The sequence below is a fragment of the Andrographis paniculata genome, unplaced genomic scaffold (genome assembly GCF_009805555.1).
Source record: "Andrographis paniculata isolate CXL003 unplaced genomic scaffold, ASM980555v1 Contig80END, whole genome shotgun sequence".
NCBI lineage: Eukaryota > Viridiplantae > Streptophyta > Magnoliopsida > Lamiales > Acanthaceae > Andrographis > Andrographis paniculata.
In genome coordinates this window covers 250754-269705 of record NW_026137618.1, presented here as the reverse complement: position 1 = coordinate 269705, position 18952 = coordinate 250754, and the positions used below count along the sequence as shown (strand labels likewise).

The following is an 18952-nucleotide window of genomic DNA, read 5'->3' as shown; positions in this document are numbered from 1 at the left end:
ATTTGGAAATCTCAATTATTTTAATTTGCAGTAACTGTGCCCGCTTCGCTTCATTCGTATGCATCATCTATTCCTATGTTTAATGGGCTCAACTATCTCAAATGGTCTGAGCACATTCAATTTCAACTTGGTGTTTTAGGTCTTGACCTACCATTCCATGTTGAAAAACCTCATGCTATTACTGATACTAGCAGCGAAGGTGAAAGGTCACTCTATAATGATTGGAAGAGATCGAACAGATTAAGTCTGATGCTTATGCGAATGAGTATAGCAAACAACATGAAGTCTACTCTTCCTGAAATCGATGATGCTAAGGAATTTATGAAAGCAGTTGGGGAACGCTCTCAAACTGCAGATAAGTCTCTCGCTGGGACACAAATGGCTACGCTAACCACCATAAAGTTTGATGGTTCACGATCCATTCATGAGCATGTCGTTGAAATGACGAACCTGGCAGCAAGATTGAAAGCCTTAGGGATGACTGTGGATGATAACTTTATGGTGCAGTTTATCTTGAATTCACTGCCCCCTGAGTATGGTCCGTTCCAAATGAACTATAATACCATGAAAGATAAACGAAATGTGAATGAACAGTATGCTAGTTCAAGAGGAAACACGGCTTAAAAATCAGGGCTCTCATTCAATTCATCTTATTACCAACCAAGGAGATGGTAGGAGACTCAGGAATAAGAAAGTGAAGGGGAAGTGCGGACCATTGAAAGTGAATGTGCCGTCTTCCTAAGCCCCGAAGAAGGAACTCAATAGTGTCAAGTGTCGCTTTTGTGGAAAACCCGGACACTTTCAAAGAGATTGCCTGAAACGAAAGGCTTGGTTCGAAAAGAAAGGTACTAATGCTTTTGTATGTTTCGAATCAAATTTGATTGAAGTTCCTCATAATACTTGGTGGCTTGATTCCGACTGTACCACTCATATTTCAAAATCCTTACAGGGATTCCTTACGATCCAAACTACAAAGCCAAATGAAAGATTTGTTTCTATGGAAAATCGAGTCAAAGCTCCCGTTGAAACCGTAGGAACCTACCATTTAATTTTAAATTTTGGACATCATTTAGATTTATTTGACACTCTTTATGTACCTTCTGTTTCTCGCAATTTGGTTCCTATTTCTAAACTCAATTATGTTGGATATTCATTTAATTTTGGCAATGGTTGTTTCACTTTATTCAAAAATAATTATCCAATTGGTTCTGGTGTTTTTGAAAGTGGTCTTTACAAATTCAAACTTGACAACCTCTTTTCTGAAATTCTTTTAACCCTGTTGTAGACAAAAAATTGTGTTATTTTTAATAAACACAAAATCTGTACAAATTATATTTGATTTGAATTTAAAGCAGGTCCTATTCTCTAAATGGATCCTTTGATTCTCCTTCCGGGTCGATTTATTTTCCAACTTGGTTTTTGATGGCTTCTTTGATCCGAAGAGGTTTGGTCTTCAGTTTGACTTTGCCGGCTTTTGGGAGGGTTTTGGTCTCCGTGCGGGCGATTTGATCGTCGGCTTTGGACTTGATGTCTTTTTTTTTTAGACGATCCGAGGCTTTGATCTTTGATTTGGCTTTGCCGCCTTTTGGAGAGTTTTGGTCTCCGTATTGGCGATTTGATCATCTTCTTTCGATTTGTTGTCTTCTTTGGACGATCCGCGACTTTGACATTTGTTTTGGTTTTGCCGCTTTTGGAGGACTTTGGTCTCCGAATTGGCGATTTGATCATCATCTTTGGATTTGTTGTCTTCTTTGGACGATCCGCGACTTTGACCTTTGCTTTGGCTTTGCCGCTTTTGGAAGACTTTGGTCTCCGCGTGGGCGACTTGATCGTCGACTTTGGATTTGATGTCTTCTTTAGACGATCCAAAACTTTGATCTTTAGTTTGCCTTTTCCGCCTTTTGGAGAGGTTCGGTCTCCGTGTGGGCGATTTGATCCTAAGCTTTGGATTTTATGTCCTCTTTAAACGATCCGCAGCTTTGATCTTTGAGAAGGTGGATTTGGTGCTCCATAACGCTTTTGGCGGCGTGTCCCTTTAACTTTTGGATCGAAGAGGGCCGAGTTGTTGCTTTGGTGAAGAATGCGATGAACACCTCGAAGCTTTGGGATGAACTTTGGAGACCTTCCGTTGGCTTTGACGAATTCCTCAACGGCTTTGAGAGCTTTGATCCTTGAAGAGATGGATTTAGTGCTCCATAATGCTTTTGGCGGCGTGTCCCTTTGACTTTTGGATCGAAGAGGGCCTAGTTGATGCTTTGTTGAAGAACGTGATGAACATCTTGAAGCTTTGAGAGGAACTTTGAAGACCTTCCCTTGGCTTTGCCGAATTCCTCAACGTCTTTGAGAGCTTTGATCCTTCCTCCGGCTTGGACATACGAAGAAGAACGTTAACTTCATCGATTCGTCAACCAATATTGGATCATTTGTCCAAATCGGTGACTTTTCGATGAAGAACGCTTTGAAGGACACGAAGAACAATGAAGAACATTGCAGAGAGTCTAGAGAGACTTACCCTTGCGCGAGTCTTCAAATGAACTTCGGTGTGTCAAATGAATTGGCTATGGCTCCTATTTATAGGGGATGGGTGGCCTTGGCTTCCTTTTCGGATGGTGCCACGTGGATAAAAAGATTTTATAATCTTTCCTTTTCTATCAGATGTTGTTTTCCATTCTTGACGGATTTGATTGTGCACCTTCCTTTCTCGCCAAAATCTTATATCATTGCCTTTTTTGGAAGATATTAATTTATATACTTCCTTTATTGACAAGATTAATTTATTTTGCTGCCAAATTTATTATGGCTCTATTTATGCACGTAATATTTGTAAGATATCTTCCATTTTAAGCAGATTTTTACATTAATGGTTGGTATTTTTTGTACAAAAATTAACATATGTGCATAATTAAATACCATATATTTATTTTATTGGAATTTTATTTTCTTCCAAAATATATGATATTTAATTGATTTTAGACAAATATATTTAGTGTCTACAAAATGCCCCATCGAGACTCTTTTAAGCCGACGCAAAGCGTTTAAGGCGTGAATGAGTCTCGAAACTTAAGTCTATTTTTTTTTTGACTGATTTTTTTTTATGGCTATTTTGATTTTTTTTTTTAGCCAATATTTTTTTCAAATGGCTTTTTCTTTTTTTTTTTTCTGGATGAGATTTTTTTTGTCCAATTGATATTTTTTTAAGCTCGATTTTTTTTTTGGCATAATTGACTGAACTCGGAGTTATATTCCAAGTTGCCTACGTATCCGGTTAAGGAATCAAGTCATAACGTAGTTCAAAACAAATTGAATTTGTTTGTTTTTGTTAACAGTTTATTCTCATGTTAAGGACTCTTGTTAGAAAGTTTATCCTCATTTCTTGGAGATTAGAGAAAGTTTATCCTCATTTCCAGGAGTGTTGTAGAAAGTTCATTCTCGTTTCTAGGAGATTGAAGAAAGTTTATCCTCGTTTCCAGGAGATTAGAGAAAGTTTATCCTCATTTCCAAGAGATTAGAGAAAGTTTATCCTCATTTCCAGGAGTGCTGTAGAAAGTTTATCCTCGTTTCTAGGAGATTGAAGAAAGTTTATCCTCGTTTCCAGGAGATTAGAGAAAGTTTATCCTCATTTCCAAGAGTGCTGTAAAAAGTATATCCTCGTTTCCAGGAGATTGAAGAAAGTTTATCCTCGTTTCTAGGAGGGTTGTAGGTATGATTGCCCCCACTGTTTGAAGTGTTGTATTTCTCGTCATCAGAGAAATCTTCAGTAGGCGGTCCATACATTCCACTAGACATCATGCTCAATTCCATATCATGAGCGCGAGTGGCGAGTTCTTCAAAAGTATGGAGTCGGATCCCTTGTAGGATGTATTTCAAGCTCCATTGCATCCCTTGAATGCACATTTCTATGCCGGAAACCTCGGACAAACAGTCTTTGCAGTTGAGGCTTAGACTTCTCCAGCGGTTGATGTAGTCAATTACTGGTTCATCTTTCCATTGGTGGCTGTTGGTGAGTTCAGTCATGCTGACGGTTCTCTTTGTGCTGTAGAACCGATTTAAGAACTCGTACTTTAGTTGTTCCCAATTGTTGATGGAACTAGCCTCTAAGTCGATATACCAGTCGAAGGCGTTGCCGTTTAGTGACCGCACAAATTGTTTGACTAGGAGGTCTCCATATGTTCCGGCATCGTTGCATGTCTCGAAAAAGTGCGCTATATGTTGCTTTGGGTTGCCTTTGCCGTCAAATTGTTGAAACTTTGGTGGTTGATAGCCCGTTGATATTTTGAGGGCGTCAATTCTTGCATTGTAAGGCTTGGCGTAAGTGTGCGTCGGCCTTGAACTCCCTTCGAATTCTTTTTTGATTGTTCCCTTGATGTATTTGTCAAGTTGGGATATATGGATAAAGGAGTTGGATAATCCTTGAAATGGATTTAATTCCGCCACCTTTTCTTTGCCATGACGCTACTCCACAAATGTTGCCGCTTTATTTTGGACCGCTAGGGAAGATTGTTGCTTTTCAGTTGCATGGCCGGCTTCTTCAAGCTTGTCCAGCTTTTTGAGAAGTTTTTCAATGAGGGCGTCTTGTTGTTGCATGTGTTGAGACATTCCTTCAACGATTTTGGCCAATGCTGCAAGTTGATCTTCTATATTTGAAGTGTTGATAGTCATCACCGGAGCAGAGCTTGATGCGGTTGAATGACTTGAAATTGGCCGATGAGTAGGTGGCATGAAAGTACCTTTGAAGCTTTTATATTCCTCGCAGAGAATACTTTGATCCACAATCTTTGGGTCCTCAATATTTGAAGCGTTGGTAGTCATCACCGGAGCAGAGCTTGATGCGGTTGAATGACTTGCAGTTTGTTGAGGGGTGAACAGTGCGGCAGTACTCTTAAAGTTGTCGTCTTCTTCATAGAGTGGACTTTGCTATGTGATTTTTGAAGAAGTGTCTTCAGATAACGACAATGCTCTTTTGGTCATGCTTCGTGTTGTCATTCCAGTATTTGTCGAAGCGCTTGAGGTTTTGGACGAGATGGGTGCGCCAACTTCTTTGGCGGCGACGGCGGCTTGAGCAACAACTTTTGACGCAACGTTGGAAGTCTTGATCTTGTAGGAAGCCATTGGTTGTTGAAAGTTCGTCGGAAAGAGAGATGAAAGGTAGAGAGGTCCCACTGGGCGTGCCAAAAATCTGTAGACAAAAAATTGTGTTATTTTTAATAAACACAAAATTTGTACAAATTATATTTGATTTGAATTTAAAGCGGGTCCTATTCTCTAAATGGGTCCTTTGATTCTCCTTCCGGGTCGATTTATTTTCCAACTTGGTTTTTGATGGCTTCTTTGATCCGAAGAGGTTTGGTCTTCAGTTTGACTTTGCCAGCTTTTGGGAGGGTTTTGATCTCCGTGCAGGCGATTTGATAGTCGGCTTTGGATTTGATGTCTTTTTTCTAGACGATCCGAGGCTTTGATCTTTGATTTGGCTTTGCCGTCTTTTGCAGAGTTTTGGTCTCCATATTGGCGATTTGATCATCGTCTTTGGATTTGTTGTCTTCTTTGGACGATCCGCGACTTTGACATTTGTTTTGGCTTTGCCGCTTTTGGAGGACTTTGGTCTCCGTATTGGCGATTTGATCATCGTCTTTGGATTTGTTGTCTTCTTTAGACGATCCGCGACTTTGACCTTTGTTTTGGCTTTGCCGCTTTTGGAGGACTTTGGTCTCCGTGTGGGCGACTTGATCGTCGACTTTGGATTTGATGTCTTCTTTAGACGATCCAAAACTTTGATCTTTAGTTGCCTTTTCCGCCTTTTGGAGAGCTTCATTTTCCGTGTGGGCGATTTGATCCTAAGCTTTGGATTTTATGTCCTCTTTAAACGATCCGCAACTTTGATCTTTGAGAAGGTGGATTTGGTGCTCCATAACGCTTTTGGCGGCGTGTCCCTTTGACTTTTGGATCGAAGAGGGCCGAGTTGTTGCTTTGGTGAAGAATGTGATGAACACCTCGAAGCTTTGGGATGAACTTTGGAGACGTTCCCTTTGCTTTGACGAATTCCTCAACGGCTTTGAGAGCTTTGATCCTTGAAGAGGTGCATTTAGTGCTCCATAATGCTTTTGGCGGCGTGTCCCTTTGACTTTTGGATCGAAGAGGGCCTAGTTGATGCTTTGTTGAAGAACGCAATGAACATCTTGAAGCTTTGAGAGTAACTTTAGAGACCTTCCCTTGGCTTTGACGAATTCCTCAACGGCTTTGAGAGCATTGATCCTTCCTCCAGCTTGGACATACGACGAAGAACGTTAACTTCATCGATTCGTCAACCAATATTGGATCATTTGTCCAAATCGGTGACTTTTCGACGAAGAACGCTTCGAAGGACACGAAGAACAATGAAGAACATTGCAGAGAGCCTAGAGACACTTACCCTTGCGCGAGTCTTCAAATGAACTTCGGTGTGTCAAATGAATTGGCTATGGCTCCTATTTATAGGGGATGGGTGGCATTGGCTTACTTTTCGGATGGTACCACGTGGATGGAAAGATTTTATAATCTTTCCTTTTCTATCAGATGTTGTTTTCCATTCTTGACGGATTTGATTGTGCACCTTCCTTTCTCGCCAAAATATTTATATCATTGCCTTTTTTGGAGGATATTAATTTATATACTTCATTTATTGACAAGATTAATTTATTTTGCTGCCAAATTTATTATGGCTCTATTTATGCACGTAATATTTGTAAGATATCTTCCATTTTAAGCAGATTTTTACATTAATGGTTGGTATGTTTTGTACAAAAATTAACATATGTGCATAATTAAATACCATATATTTATTTTGTTGGAATTTTATTTTCTTCCAAAATACATGATATTTAATTGATTTTAGACATATATTTTTAGTGTCTACACCTGCATTATGATGTTGGAACTAAACGTGGTTTAGTGAATGAAAACTCTACTTACTTGTGGCATAAACGTTTGGGGCATGTTTCCAAAGAAAGAATTACAAGATTAGTGAAGAATGAAATCCTTCCGGATTTAGATTTCACTAATCTTGGTGTTTGTGTGGATTGTATAAAAGGAAAACAAACAAAACACACAAAGAAAAGAACCACAAGAAGCACACAGCTTCTTGAAATAATACACACTGATATTTGCGGGCCATTTGATGTTTTCTCTTTTGGAAAAGAAAAATATTTCATCACCTTCATTGATGACTTTTCACGTTATGGTTATGTCTATATATTACATGAGAAATCTCAGTCAATAGACGTTCTAGAAGTTTTTATTAATGAGGTTGAAAGACAACTAGATAGAAAAGAGAAAATCATCAGATCTGATAGAGGTGGTGAATATTATGGAAAATATAATGAATCGGGTCAATGCCCGGGTCTGTTTGCCAAATTTCTTGAAAAGCGTGGCATATGTGCTCAATACACTATGCCGGGTACACCACAACAAAATGGTGTCGCTGAAAGGCGTAATTGAACACTCTTGGATACGGTTAGGAATATGCTCAGTAATTCTTCACTGCCCATATAGTTGTGGATGCATGCGATTAAAACTGCCATGTACTTATTAAATAGGATTCCTACTAAAGCAGTTCCTGAAACTCCCTTTGAGTTATGGACTGGAGAAACCTAGTTTAAGGCACCTGCATGTTTGGGGTTGCCCGGCAGAGATAAGAGCTTATAATCCACATGAAAGAAAGTTAGACTCAAGGACGATCAGTGGTTTCTTCATTGGTTATCCCGACAAGTCTAAAGGGTATAAGTTTTATTGTCTTAATCATAGTAAAAGAATTATTGAAGCTGGAAATGCAAAGTTCATTGAGAATGGTGAAGTTAGTGGAAGTCAAGAATCATGAAAGATTGACATTCAGAAAGTCATGGTGCATATTACTGTACCACTGACTCCTAATAATGTTGTTGTTCCTCCTGTTTTTGAAGCTCTTAACACTGGACACGAAAAACAAATTAACGAACAATTGACCCACAATGAAGATAATGAACTTGTAGTAGATGAACGACGTGAAATAGTGTTACGAAGGTCTGAAAGACAAAGACGCGCTGCTATTTCCAATGATTATGTGGTATACCTACAAGAGTCTGAATGTGATTTAGGACTCAATGACGATCCATCTTCATTTTCACAAGCCGTGGGAAAGTAATAATTCTAATAAGTGGTTGGTTATTCAGAGTCGGGTTATGCCGGATGTGTTGATACTAGAAAAATCCACTTTCGGATATTTGTTCCTACTAGCCGGAGGGGCAATATCATGGAAAAGTGCGAAGCAGTCTGTCATAGCTACATCCACTATGGAAGCTGAATTTGTGGCATGCTTTGAGGCCACAGTTCAAGGAAATTGGCTGCGGAACTTTGAAAATTTATTGCGATAATTCCGCAGCATTGTTCTTTTCAAAGAACGACAAGTGCTCCAAATGTGAAAAACATATGGATCTAAAGTACCTTGCCGTTAAAGAAGAGGTTCATAAACAAAATATGTCAATTGAGCATATAAGCACCAATCTTATGGTTGTGGATCCGTTAACTAAAGGTTTGCCTCCAAAGACATTTATTACACCTGTTGAAAGAATGGGCATTATGAATGTAACTTGATGAACATTATGTTTATGTATTTGACATCTCGAGCTCCCTTATGTATTGTTTCTGAAATTGAATATTTTCTTGTTCACTCATTTGTGCGCATGATTGTTTGAACAAGATGTAGTCTATTTTAGACATTAAAGTGGACCATTATCGATGTTTCCAATTATGAATGAATTAAGTAGAAAATTAGTATGTGGTACATGGAAGGAACTATGTCGATTCAATTACATAGAACCGCTATGACTCATATTAGTATATACTTAATGAATGATGTTGGACTTGTACCAATAAAGTTTATTATTTTATTTAAACCAAGAAGACATGTTCTCTCACTCGGCCAAGTGGGAGAATGTAAGATATGACCTCGTGTCATCTATTAATTATGGATGGTTTAAATAAAATAAAATAAATAAATGATAATATTAAGTGGAATTGGTCTAGTCAAATTAATAGTGGTTTGATACAACTTTATCATTATCCCACGTTGATAGAACGTGGGATAATGATTTTAACGCAAAGGATTCTGGTCCTTCCTCTGCCTATAAAAGGCAAGAACAAATCTATTCTATCACACAAAAATTTAAAACTTACGTGTTCTGGCATTGAGGCTAAGAGGGAGAAACCAGAGGATCCAACCCATCATCTAAAGAAGAGGATCCAACTCATCGTCTAAATTAGAGCATCCAATTCATCGTCTCAATCAGAAGATTCAACCTGTCGTTCTGAGAGAATGGTTTCCAACCAAGGTCAGTATATATACGCATTTATATGATAGAACGTGAGAATCATAAAGTTCAAGATCTTGTGAATTCAAATCGATTATATTTTGTTTTAAACTTACAGCTACCTCCTTATAAATTGTGTTTGAAGTTTAAAACTCCTCAAACACAGCAGCAACTTTGGCTTGCCATTTGTAAGAGCAGAATTGTGATTTGTAGCGGTTCTTGACGATTTTGGCTTGTAATAAGGCATAAAGAGGTGATGATAAGAAAAGTGATTAAAAGGAAAGGATGAGTGGAGAAGAGAAAATGAGATTAGCATTGAGAGGAGAGATGCAAGGTGTAGGTTTTTTATAGCGTAAGCTGACCAATGTGTACGTGCTAAATGTGTGGACACGTGTCACTTACTGTCAATATGACAGGTGTATTTTGGAATCTTTATCCCATTATTATTATTATTGTTGTTGTTGTTATAATTATTATTATTATTATTATTATTATTATTATTATTATTATTATTATTATTGTTGTTGTTGTTGTTGTTGTTGTTATTATTGTTATTATTATTGTTATTATTAATATAATTATTATTGTTGTTATTATTATTATTATTACTATTAATTTCTTTTCAATTTTATTATTTTAATATATTATCTTTTCTTTTTTTTTTTGTTAGAATTTAGTAAATAAAAAGTAAGAAAATAAGCAACAAAAAGAAGGGATAAATTGTGCATTTAATATTGTTATGAAATTTATGAACGATTCTAACAATTTTATTTATGAAATCAAGTAAAAATACAAATATTGAACTAGATTAGGTTAGGCTCAGCCCCAACCAACTCGGAAAAACCAAAATCGACACAATACACACCTAATCTAGCGACTACACAAACGAACCGGCCACGACCGTGATACACACGATATATAACCCCACACAAACAGTAAAAAGGCACCCGAAGGCCTATCGCATTGGACGAGCCCCTTTCGGCTATGAACGACTACTCAAAAGGGAAAATATGCCACAGGAACTCCACAATATTACAGGAGGAAGGCACCGCCGTGAAAAATTGCCGGAGAAGACAAACCGTTGGTGGGTCGAGAGAGAGAGAGGCTAGAGAGCAGTAAGAGTAGAGTGAGAAAGTGAGGGAGTGTTAATTAATGAATATCTCTCTCTGTATATATATATATATATATACTCAAGCCAAGGACGCGGATCCCAGCCAAAGGACGCGGATCCCAGCCGGGTCACGGGGCGGGTCACGGGCACGGGCGCGGGCGAGGGCATGGGTCAGGTAAGTGTGTGAGTAACCGGTTTGGGTTGTGGGTTGTGGATCACAAGTTAGGCCCAGTTCGAATGGGCTGCTTAGATAATTGGTGTGTAGTGTATTTAATTGGGGTGGATCGAAAGGACAAAAAATCCAACAAATCCTCCACCTGATTTTTTCGTCCAACTGGAATGCGGTTCATCATCGCCCATAATTTTGGATTATTTACCTGCACAAAGAAAAAGATAACAAAGTAAGACAAACAATACATTAATTTAGCCTACCATCTACACACATGTAGAACACAACTAATCAAATGTATCAAAACATATAATTTTCAAACAAGATACAAATTTCTTAATTTTCCACAGTATTGTATCTTCAACGGCAGGAATATATTAAAATCAAAACTTCGACAGAACTACATTACATTGTAAATGTGTCATACAAACAAAACATGTAGCACACAATATACAAACAAGAACAGTAGCAAGCTTCACAAGTTTCCTATCATTCACAACCAATGATAACATAACACAAATAAGCCAATACCAAATCCTAGAAACTGATTTCAAGTATTTATTATCACCTAATGAGCTGTTATCTTCCTTTAACACTAAACATTGAGACTTACTTTCGGGATTAAACAATTTCCAATCACACATAGGTTTATCCACTTCTAAGTTCTCAAACATACTTTTAGGTAAAGAAGATGAATCAAAATTACCAAACATAATCAAAATTAGTTTCTACATTATTTTTAATCTGAGAAACTGTATTTTCAATTTTATTCACAAACTGCCTTGGAGCAGATAAAATTCGAAAATCACCAACAAAAATATCAACTAGATATTTTCTCATTATCTACCATACACTCTACATTAGAGACAAGAACATTTTCATTCACAAAATCAATATATTGCTCAACAACAGTTTCATATGCAACAAAGAATCAGAAACAATATCAGCATCAACTTAAACATCACAAACACAATTTCTGATTCACAACTAGTATTATCAACATGTATATCACAAAAATGCACATTTATATAATCAACAACCATATTCTGATTTTCAGAATAACAACGAAAAACAGAATTTTCAATTTCTTTCTCTCCAATGTCAATTATATCAATCTCCACCTCACTTTGAATGCCATTATCACAAACAGAGGTAACTTCTCTCTCAAAATTGACAAACTCAATTTTAGCATCAATTTGCACATTATCAGCAGATTGAATATTAACTTCATGCAAACCAAAATTAATATAATCACAATTGAGAAAACATTCTTCTTCCTTCCCAATTTTTATATTTTCGTTTTGTACAGTAAACAATTTTCCAGCAGCATCATTAACAGTATCATCAATATCATAATCAATTTCTGCAACTTCTAAATCATCAAATTGCACCAATTTAGATTCACAATTATTACATTGCTCAACAGCACAATCAAAACAAAAAACTGGTTTCTTAAATTCAATCTCTCTCTCATATTTTGAATCTTCATTTTTGAAAATAGGTAAATTTTCAGCAACTTTAGAAACATTTTCAGAACCCATATCAGTAATTTTTAAAATAGGACATTGCATAGAGTTGGGTTCACAAACAGCACGTTGTTTACCACTCAAATCAAAACGAAAAACAGACAGTTCAGAATTATTTTCTGCTTCTTCCACATCAATCACATTATGCTCCACCTTATTTAAAACAACACTAAAATTTGTAAAATTTTTAGCAATTTCAGAATCAAACAACTTAGACTTTTCATACAAACAGGGCATATAACTTTCATTAAATGTAACTATAGACAAAAAATTGTGTTATTTTTAATAAACACAAAATTTGTACAAATTATATTTGATTTGAATTTAAAGCGGGTCCTATTATCTAAATGGGTCCTTTGATTCTCCTTCCGGGTCGATTTATTTTCCAACTTGGTTTTCGATGGCTTCTTTGATCCGAAGAGGTTTGGTCTTCAGTTCGACTTTGCCGGCTTTTGGAGAGCTTTGGTCTCCGTGCGGGCGATTTGATCGTCGGCTTTGGGTTTGATGTCTTTTTTAGACGATCCGAGGCTTTGATCTTTGATTTTCTTTTTCCACATTTTGGAGATTTGGTCTCCGTGTTGGGGATTTGATCATCGTCTTTGGATTTGTTATCTTCTTTGGACGATCCGCGACTTTGACATTTGTTTTGGCTTTGTCGCTTTTGGAGGACTTTGGTCTCCGTGTTAGCGATTTGATCATCGTCTTTGGATTTGTTGTCTTCTTTAGACGATCCGCGACTTTGACCTTTGCTTTGGCTTTGCCGCTTTTGGAGGACTTTGGTCTCCGCGTTGGCGATTTGATCATCGTCTTTGGATTTGTTGTCTTCTTTAGACGATCCGCGACTTTGACCTTTGCATTGGCTTTGCCGCTTTTGGAGGACTTTGGTCTCCGCGTTGGCGATTTGATCATCGTCTTTAGATTTGTTGTCTTCTTTCGACGATCCAGACTTTGATCTTTGAGGAGGTAGATTTGGTGCTCCGTAACGCTTTTGGCGACGTGTCCCTTTGACTTTTGGATCGAAAAGGGCCGAGTTTGCGCCTTTTATGAAGAACGCCATGAACACCTCGAAGCTTTGAGAGAAACTTTGAAGACCTTCCCTTGGCTTTGACGAATTCCTCGACGGCTTTGAGAGATTTGATCCTTCCTCCGGCTTGGACATACGACGAAGAACGTTAACTTCATCGATTCGTCAGCCAATATTGGATCATTTGTCCAAATTAGTGACTTTCAACGAAGAACGCTTCGAAGGACACGAAGAACATGAAGAACAATACAGAGAGAATCTAGAGACTTACCCCTTTGCTTGAATCCTCGATGCAACTTCGGTGTCTCAAATGAATTGGCTATGGCTCCTATTTATAGGGGATGGGTGGCCTTGGCTTCCTTTTCGGATGGTGCCACGTGTATGAAATGATTTTATAATCTTTCCTTTACCATCAGATGTTGTTTTCCATTTTTTACGGATTTGATTGTGCACCTTCCTTTCTCGCCAAAATCTTTTAATCATTGCCTTTTTTGGAAGATATTAATTTATATACTTCCTTTATTGACAAGATTAATTTATTTTGCTGCCAAATTTATTATGGCTCTATTTATGCACGTAATATTTGTACGATATCTTCCATTTTAAGCATATTTTTGCATTAATGATTGATATTTATTGTACAAAAATTAACATATGTGCATAATTAAATACCATGTATTTTTATTATTGGAATTTTATTTTCTGCCAAAATACATGATATTTAATTTAATTTAGACATTTAATTTTTAATGCCTACGGTAACATTATTACTAATAGTGGTTTTAAAACCAGGTCTAGTACTAAGCCATAACCTATAACCTGTAACACTATAACCCAAGAAAACACAATTTTCAGTTTTCATATCTAAACTATCAGTGCAAATAGGTATCACAGCAGAACACCCAAACACACGAACATTAGACATGTTGACAATTCTACCCAACCACTTATTTTCCGGACATTCACCTTTAAGGGGGATAGAGGGTGATCGATTTAAAATATAGGCTGCTGTTACAGCAACTTCACCCCAAAATTTTATAGGCAAGTGTCTGATTTAACCTCTCAGCAACCCCACTAAATTGGGATGCCTTGGGGACAGATTCAAAATTGATACAATTTTGCACACAAAAATTACTAAACCAGGTGTTACAAAAATTTAAGCCATTATCAGTTTTAATACATTTAATTTTTCCACCAATTTCACTTTCAATTTGAATTTTTCAATTCTTGAAAACCTTAAACAAATCAGGTTTATTTTTCAATAAGAAAATCCAAATTTTTCTAGAAAAATCATCTATTGTATATCTACTTCCACCATGAGTGGATTCATTAAAAGGATCACATAAACTTAAATGTATATTTTTCAAAATCCTTTTTGAAAAAACAACATTTTCAGGGGTTTTTGACAAAAATTGAACTTTATTTAATTTTCCAAGTTTGCACATATTACAAAAGGATACCACATAAAATTTCTCATTTTCTAAATAACCAGATTCTTGCAGAATATTCAGACTATTATTGCTAATATGACCTAACCTCTTATGCCATAATTCAGAACTAAAATCAGAACATGCATTAATAGGTATAGCAGAGGTTATATACAAGTCATTTTTTAAATCTGCCCTTCAAATCACGAAAGACCCTTTTGTTATTTTCATGCAATTTAAACCCCACTTTCCTTCTAAACCTAAAGTAGATAATCTAACACATGACATCAAGTTGTTTGACAAATCAGACATATCTCACATCATGCAGTTTTATCACATTACCGGATTTAAATTTCAAATGGACAACACCAATTCCCTCAACTTTACACACATGATTATCATCCATAGTAACATAACTGTGTGTTAAAGTTTTAAATTCAGAAAAAATACTTCTCAAAGGCGTCATATGGAATGTACATGCAGAATCAACAATCCATTCATTTGTACACAAAGAATTTCAAGTTAAATCTGTCCTAACATCAAACACATCCCCCACATTTCGATTCACATCAATCAAATTGGCTAAGTCACCTGCATGTGCTCTTTTATTATTATTACTACTACAATTATGTTCAGCCATGATTATCAATTTCGAAAACAATTTACTCAAAAACAGTTTTGAAAAGAACACAGATTGTTTGGCTAAAAATAGTTTATTAGAAAACAATTCATCAAAAATACGAATTATTTTAAAAAAAAAAAAAATTGAGAACCAAACAAACACCACAAATTACAACACACAAACAAATCACAGAAAAGCAAACACTGCAATCAAACACGAGCAAACAATAAAGCTATCTATTACAACATTCACTTGTGACTATTCAACCGAAGGTACTCAAAAAATCACTCACAATAGTGAGGATCGGAGTTTTGTAACCTTGGTATCCCAATAGTCTTTACAATCGATTTGTGCGGGATAAACAGAGTGATAGAAACAGTAGTAACAAAGCTTAAGGTTTTAGATTTTACCCTCGAAGCACTGCAACAGTATTTTCCCTATAGTATACAAGAGAAAATATACACAAGCCTATACTCTTTCGAGAATAGGGGTTAGCCAATATATAACAACAGTTATCTACAACAAAGACACTGTTTCTCTTCTAACTAATGTTAGAATCATAGAAATACAAGTTCAGGGGATATCTAGCATGATACAAACAGAGACAGATATATACCACATAAATTTTCAGAATGAACCGATTTATATAGAAACAGTTTGGTTTTAAAAAAAAACACTTTTAACCGGGAAACAGATTACAGTTTAACAAATTTTTAACCAAACACAAAACAATTTTCAAATCGGTTTTCAAGATATTCAAAAGTTTAATCAAAACAGAGACAGATTTTAAGTCTCTTAAAGACTTTAACAAGACATAGATGACGGTTTTATAGATCTAAAAGAATTTTAGAAGAATCCAAAACCAGTTTTAACAAAACAATTACGATTTTGGAAAAACTTTTAGATTCAAAACCAAACAAACACAGATCTTAACTAATAATAAGGCGAGCAAAAAGATATAGGGTTTATTTTCTCAAAAAACAACTGAGACTCACTCAAAACTCCACCGATCTACACAATACAGTAGTAGTTTTGTTCGAAGATTACAGAAAACAACTCGACAGTGGCCTAAAAAACACAGATCGATTTCAAACAGGGCTGATTTTGAACAAATCTAAAGGAAAAGAACCGAACGCACTAACACAGGTTCGATTCAACCAGATCCTTTCGATTTAACACAGATCTATCGAGAATTGAGTAGAACTTTACAAAATCAACAGCAAATCACGATTTCGTAAATAAAAAACTCAACCGAAGCTCTGATACCACTTGTTATAAAATTTATGAACGGATCTAAGAATTTTATTTATGAAATCAAGTAAAAACACAAATATTGAACTAGATTTGGTTAGGCTCAGCCCCAACCAACTCGGAAAAACCAAAATCGACACAATACGCACCTAATCTAGCGACTACACAAATGAACCGGCCACGACCTTGATACACATGATATATAACCCCACACAAACAGTAAAAAGGCACCCGAAGGCCTACCGCATCGAACGAGCCCCTTTCGGCTACGAACAACTACTCAAAAGGGAAAATGTGCCACAGGAACTCCACAATATTACAGGAGGGAGGCACTGCCGTGAACCGCCGTGAAAAATCGCCGGAGAAGACAAACAGTTGGTGGGTCGAGGGAGAGAGAGGCTAGAGAGCAGTAAGAGTAGAGTGAGAAAGTGAGGGAGTGTTAATCAATGAATATCTCTCTGTGTATATATATATATATACTGACGCGGATCGCAGCCAAAGGACGCGGATCCCAGCCGGGTCACGGGGCGGGTCACGGGCACGGGCGCAGGCGAGGGTGCGGGTCAAGTAAGTGTGTGAGTAAGCGGTTCGGGTTGTGGGTTGTGGATCACACGTTAGGCCCAGTTCGAATGGGCTGCTTAGATAATTGGTGTGTAGTGTATTTAATTGGGGTGGATCCAAAGGACAAAAAATCCAACAAATATAACTGTAAAAATAAAATTTGATTTATTAAGTAGCATATCAATCTCAAATTTGATCCGAGCAATCTCATTCGAATGGTGACAAATTAATATTCAACATATGTAAAATCGAACTAACTTTTAAATTTTAACAATAATTATGAACGTCGAATTTAATGTATCGAGAAGTACAACGTTGTGGTGATGTGAGATATCAAATTGCCTCAAGTGATCTCCTTTGACATGACGATAATACATATCTGACGTACATAAAAGTGATGAACTATTGATTTATGATGTCGGAAACTAAATCTAAACAAATAATATATAATTACATATTAAATATAATGTTTTAAAAAAATAAAGGTTAGTTTGTTTAGTACATAATACCTAAAAAAATTATGTCTAAGCTAAAATAGACAAATTAAATGGGAGAGAGAGTACAATATAACATCAACACACTAGCATATTTGACATTGTTCTAAGGAAATGCTAAAATTTTATGCCATGGATTCCAATTTATTTCTTTTGTGTATGTTTAAAATTACTTAATCTTATATAATTAATAACTTTGTTTACGGTGTTGATTCTGTGAAATCAGCATACTACTAATTTGACTCAATTAATACATATCTATTAAGAAAATAATAAATATTGATGTAATATATAACACATATTTGAATATCATCTTATATAATTATATATAACAAAATATATCATAATTTTAGCAAAATATATTTTTATGTGACCAGAATAGTAATTTTACTCAATCAACAAATTTTATAAAAAAAAATAGGAAATATTAATATAATATATAACGCATTATTTAACACAACATGTGTTATTTGTTTTATGACGATTTGGTGATTGTTTCAAGTTAATGTACTAACTTATTAATATTCTATTTATGATGATTTGCTAATTACTTCAAGTTGATTTAGTCAAATTAGCAAGGTGCAGATTTGACCAAATCAGTATCCTAGCCATCGTCATAATTAATAATACAAAAGCATGGTATGCTGAGATGACAAAAATGAAACTCTTATTCTCTATTTTTTTCTTACTTTTTTCTCTTCAATTATTATTATTTAATTTGCAATAATTTTTTCGACAACTGTATGATATTGAATATCATTTTTTTTTTTTAATCAAAACAACACATTGAGTAATTATTTATAACGTGAACAAATATTTCTAAAAATGCAGTACTTTCACCATTCACTAAGTCATGTAGGTTTGTTTGGACAAAAAAACTAATAATTCTATTTTAATATTAAAGTAAGATAGATATGAGTAAAATAGAGGTATTATGGGTAAATTACTAAAAAAAAATTGATAAAAAGTTGTTGCTAGAAAAGATGGTAACAAATTCGTTATTTTTTTCATTACACCTTATGTTCATCAAATTTATTCATATTTTTCCTTTTTGTCCATCTCTTAAATATACCACCCAATTACTATATTTAAGAAAAGCAAAAGGTAAAATATTCATTTTTGAAAAATTTTCGCGTCATATACCAATGGATTAAATTTTTTCGGACAAAGGGAGTATTAGTTAAGATATCAGTAACAAAATTATGAGTGTAAAAGTTCTTAACTATAAATGGATTAGACACTAGTTTAGCGACAATGACAAAGATTATTAATATAATTTTGGTGGACAACAAAAGTGTATCTTTATTGGGAATAATTGATAGTGTATTTTAGCTATGTTTTGCGAAAGCAAATAAAACTAAAATATTTGGAAAATACAAACAAACACAAATATTTGCAAAAAATCACATGGAAATCAATATTGAAAATTAGAGAGATAACTCAATGATAA

The 18952-nt window shown here is 35.7% G+C and overlaps 1 protein-coding gene across 1 annotated transcript; it reads left to right on the top strand.

The window, feature by feature from the left end:
• The first annotated feature begins 75 nt into the window (after positions 1-75).
• LOC127240878 (uncharacterized) lies at positions 76-624 on the top strand. The gene has a single exon (XM_051259729.1). The coding sequence runs from the start codon at positions 76-78 to the stop codon at positions 622-624; it is 549 nt and encodes a 182-aa protein (XP_051115686.1).
• The last annotated feature ends 18328 nt before the right edge of the window (positions 625-18952 follow it).

Excerpts from the sequence above, each read along its gene's own strand:
- LOC127240878 (XM_051259729.1), top strand. The coding sequence starts at position 76 with ATGTTTAATGGGCTCAACTATCTCAAATGGTCTGAGCACATTCAATTT.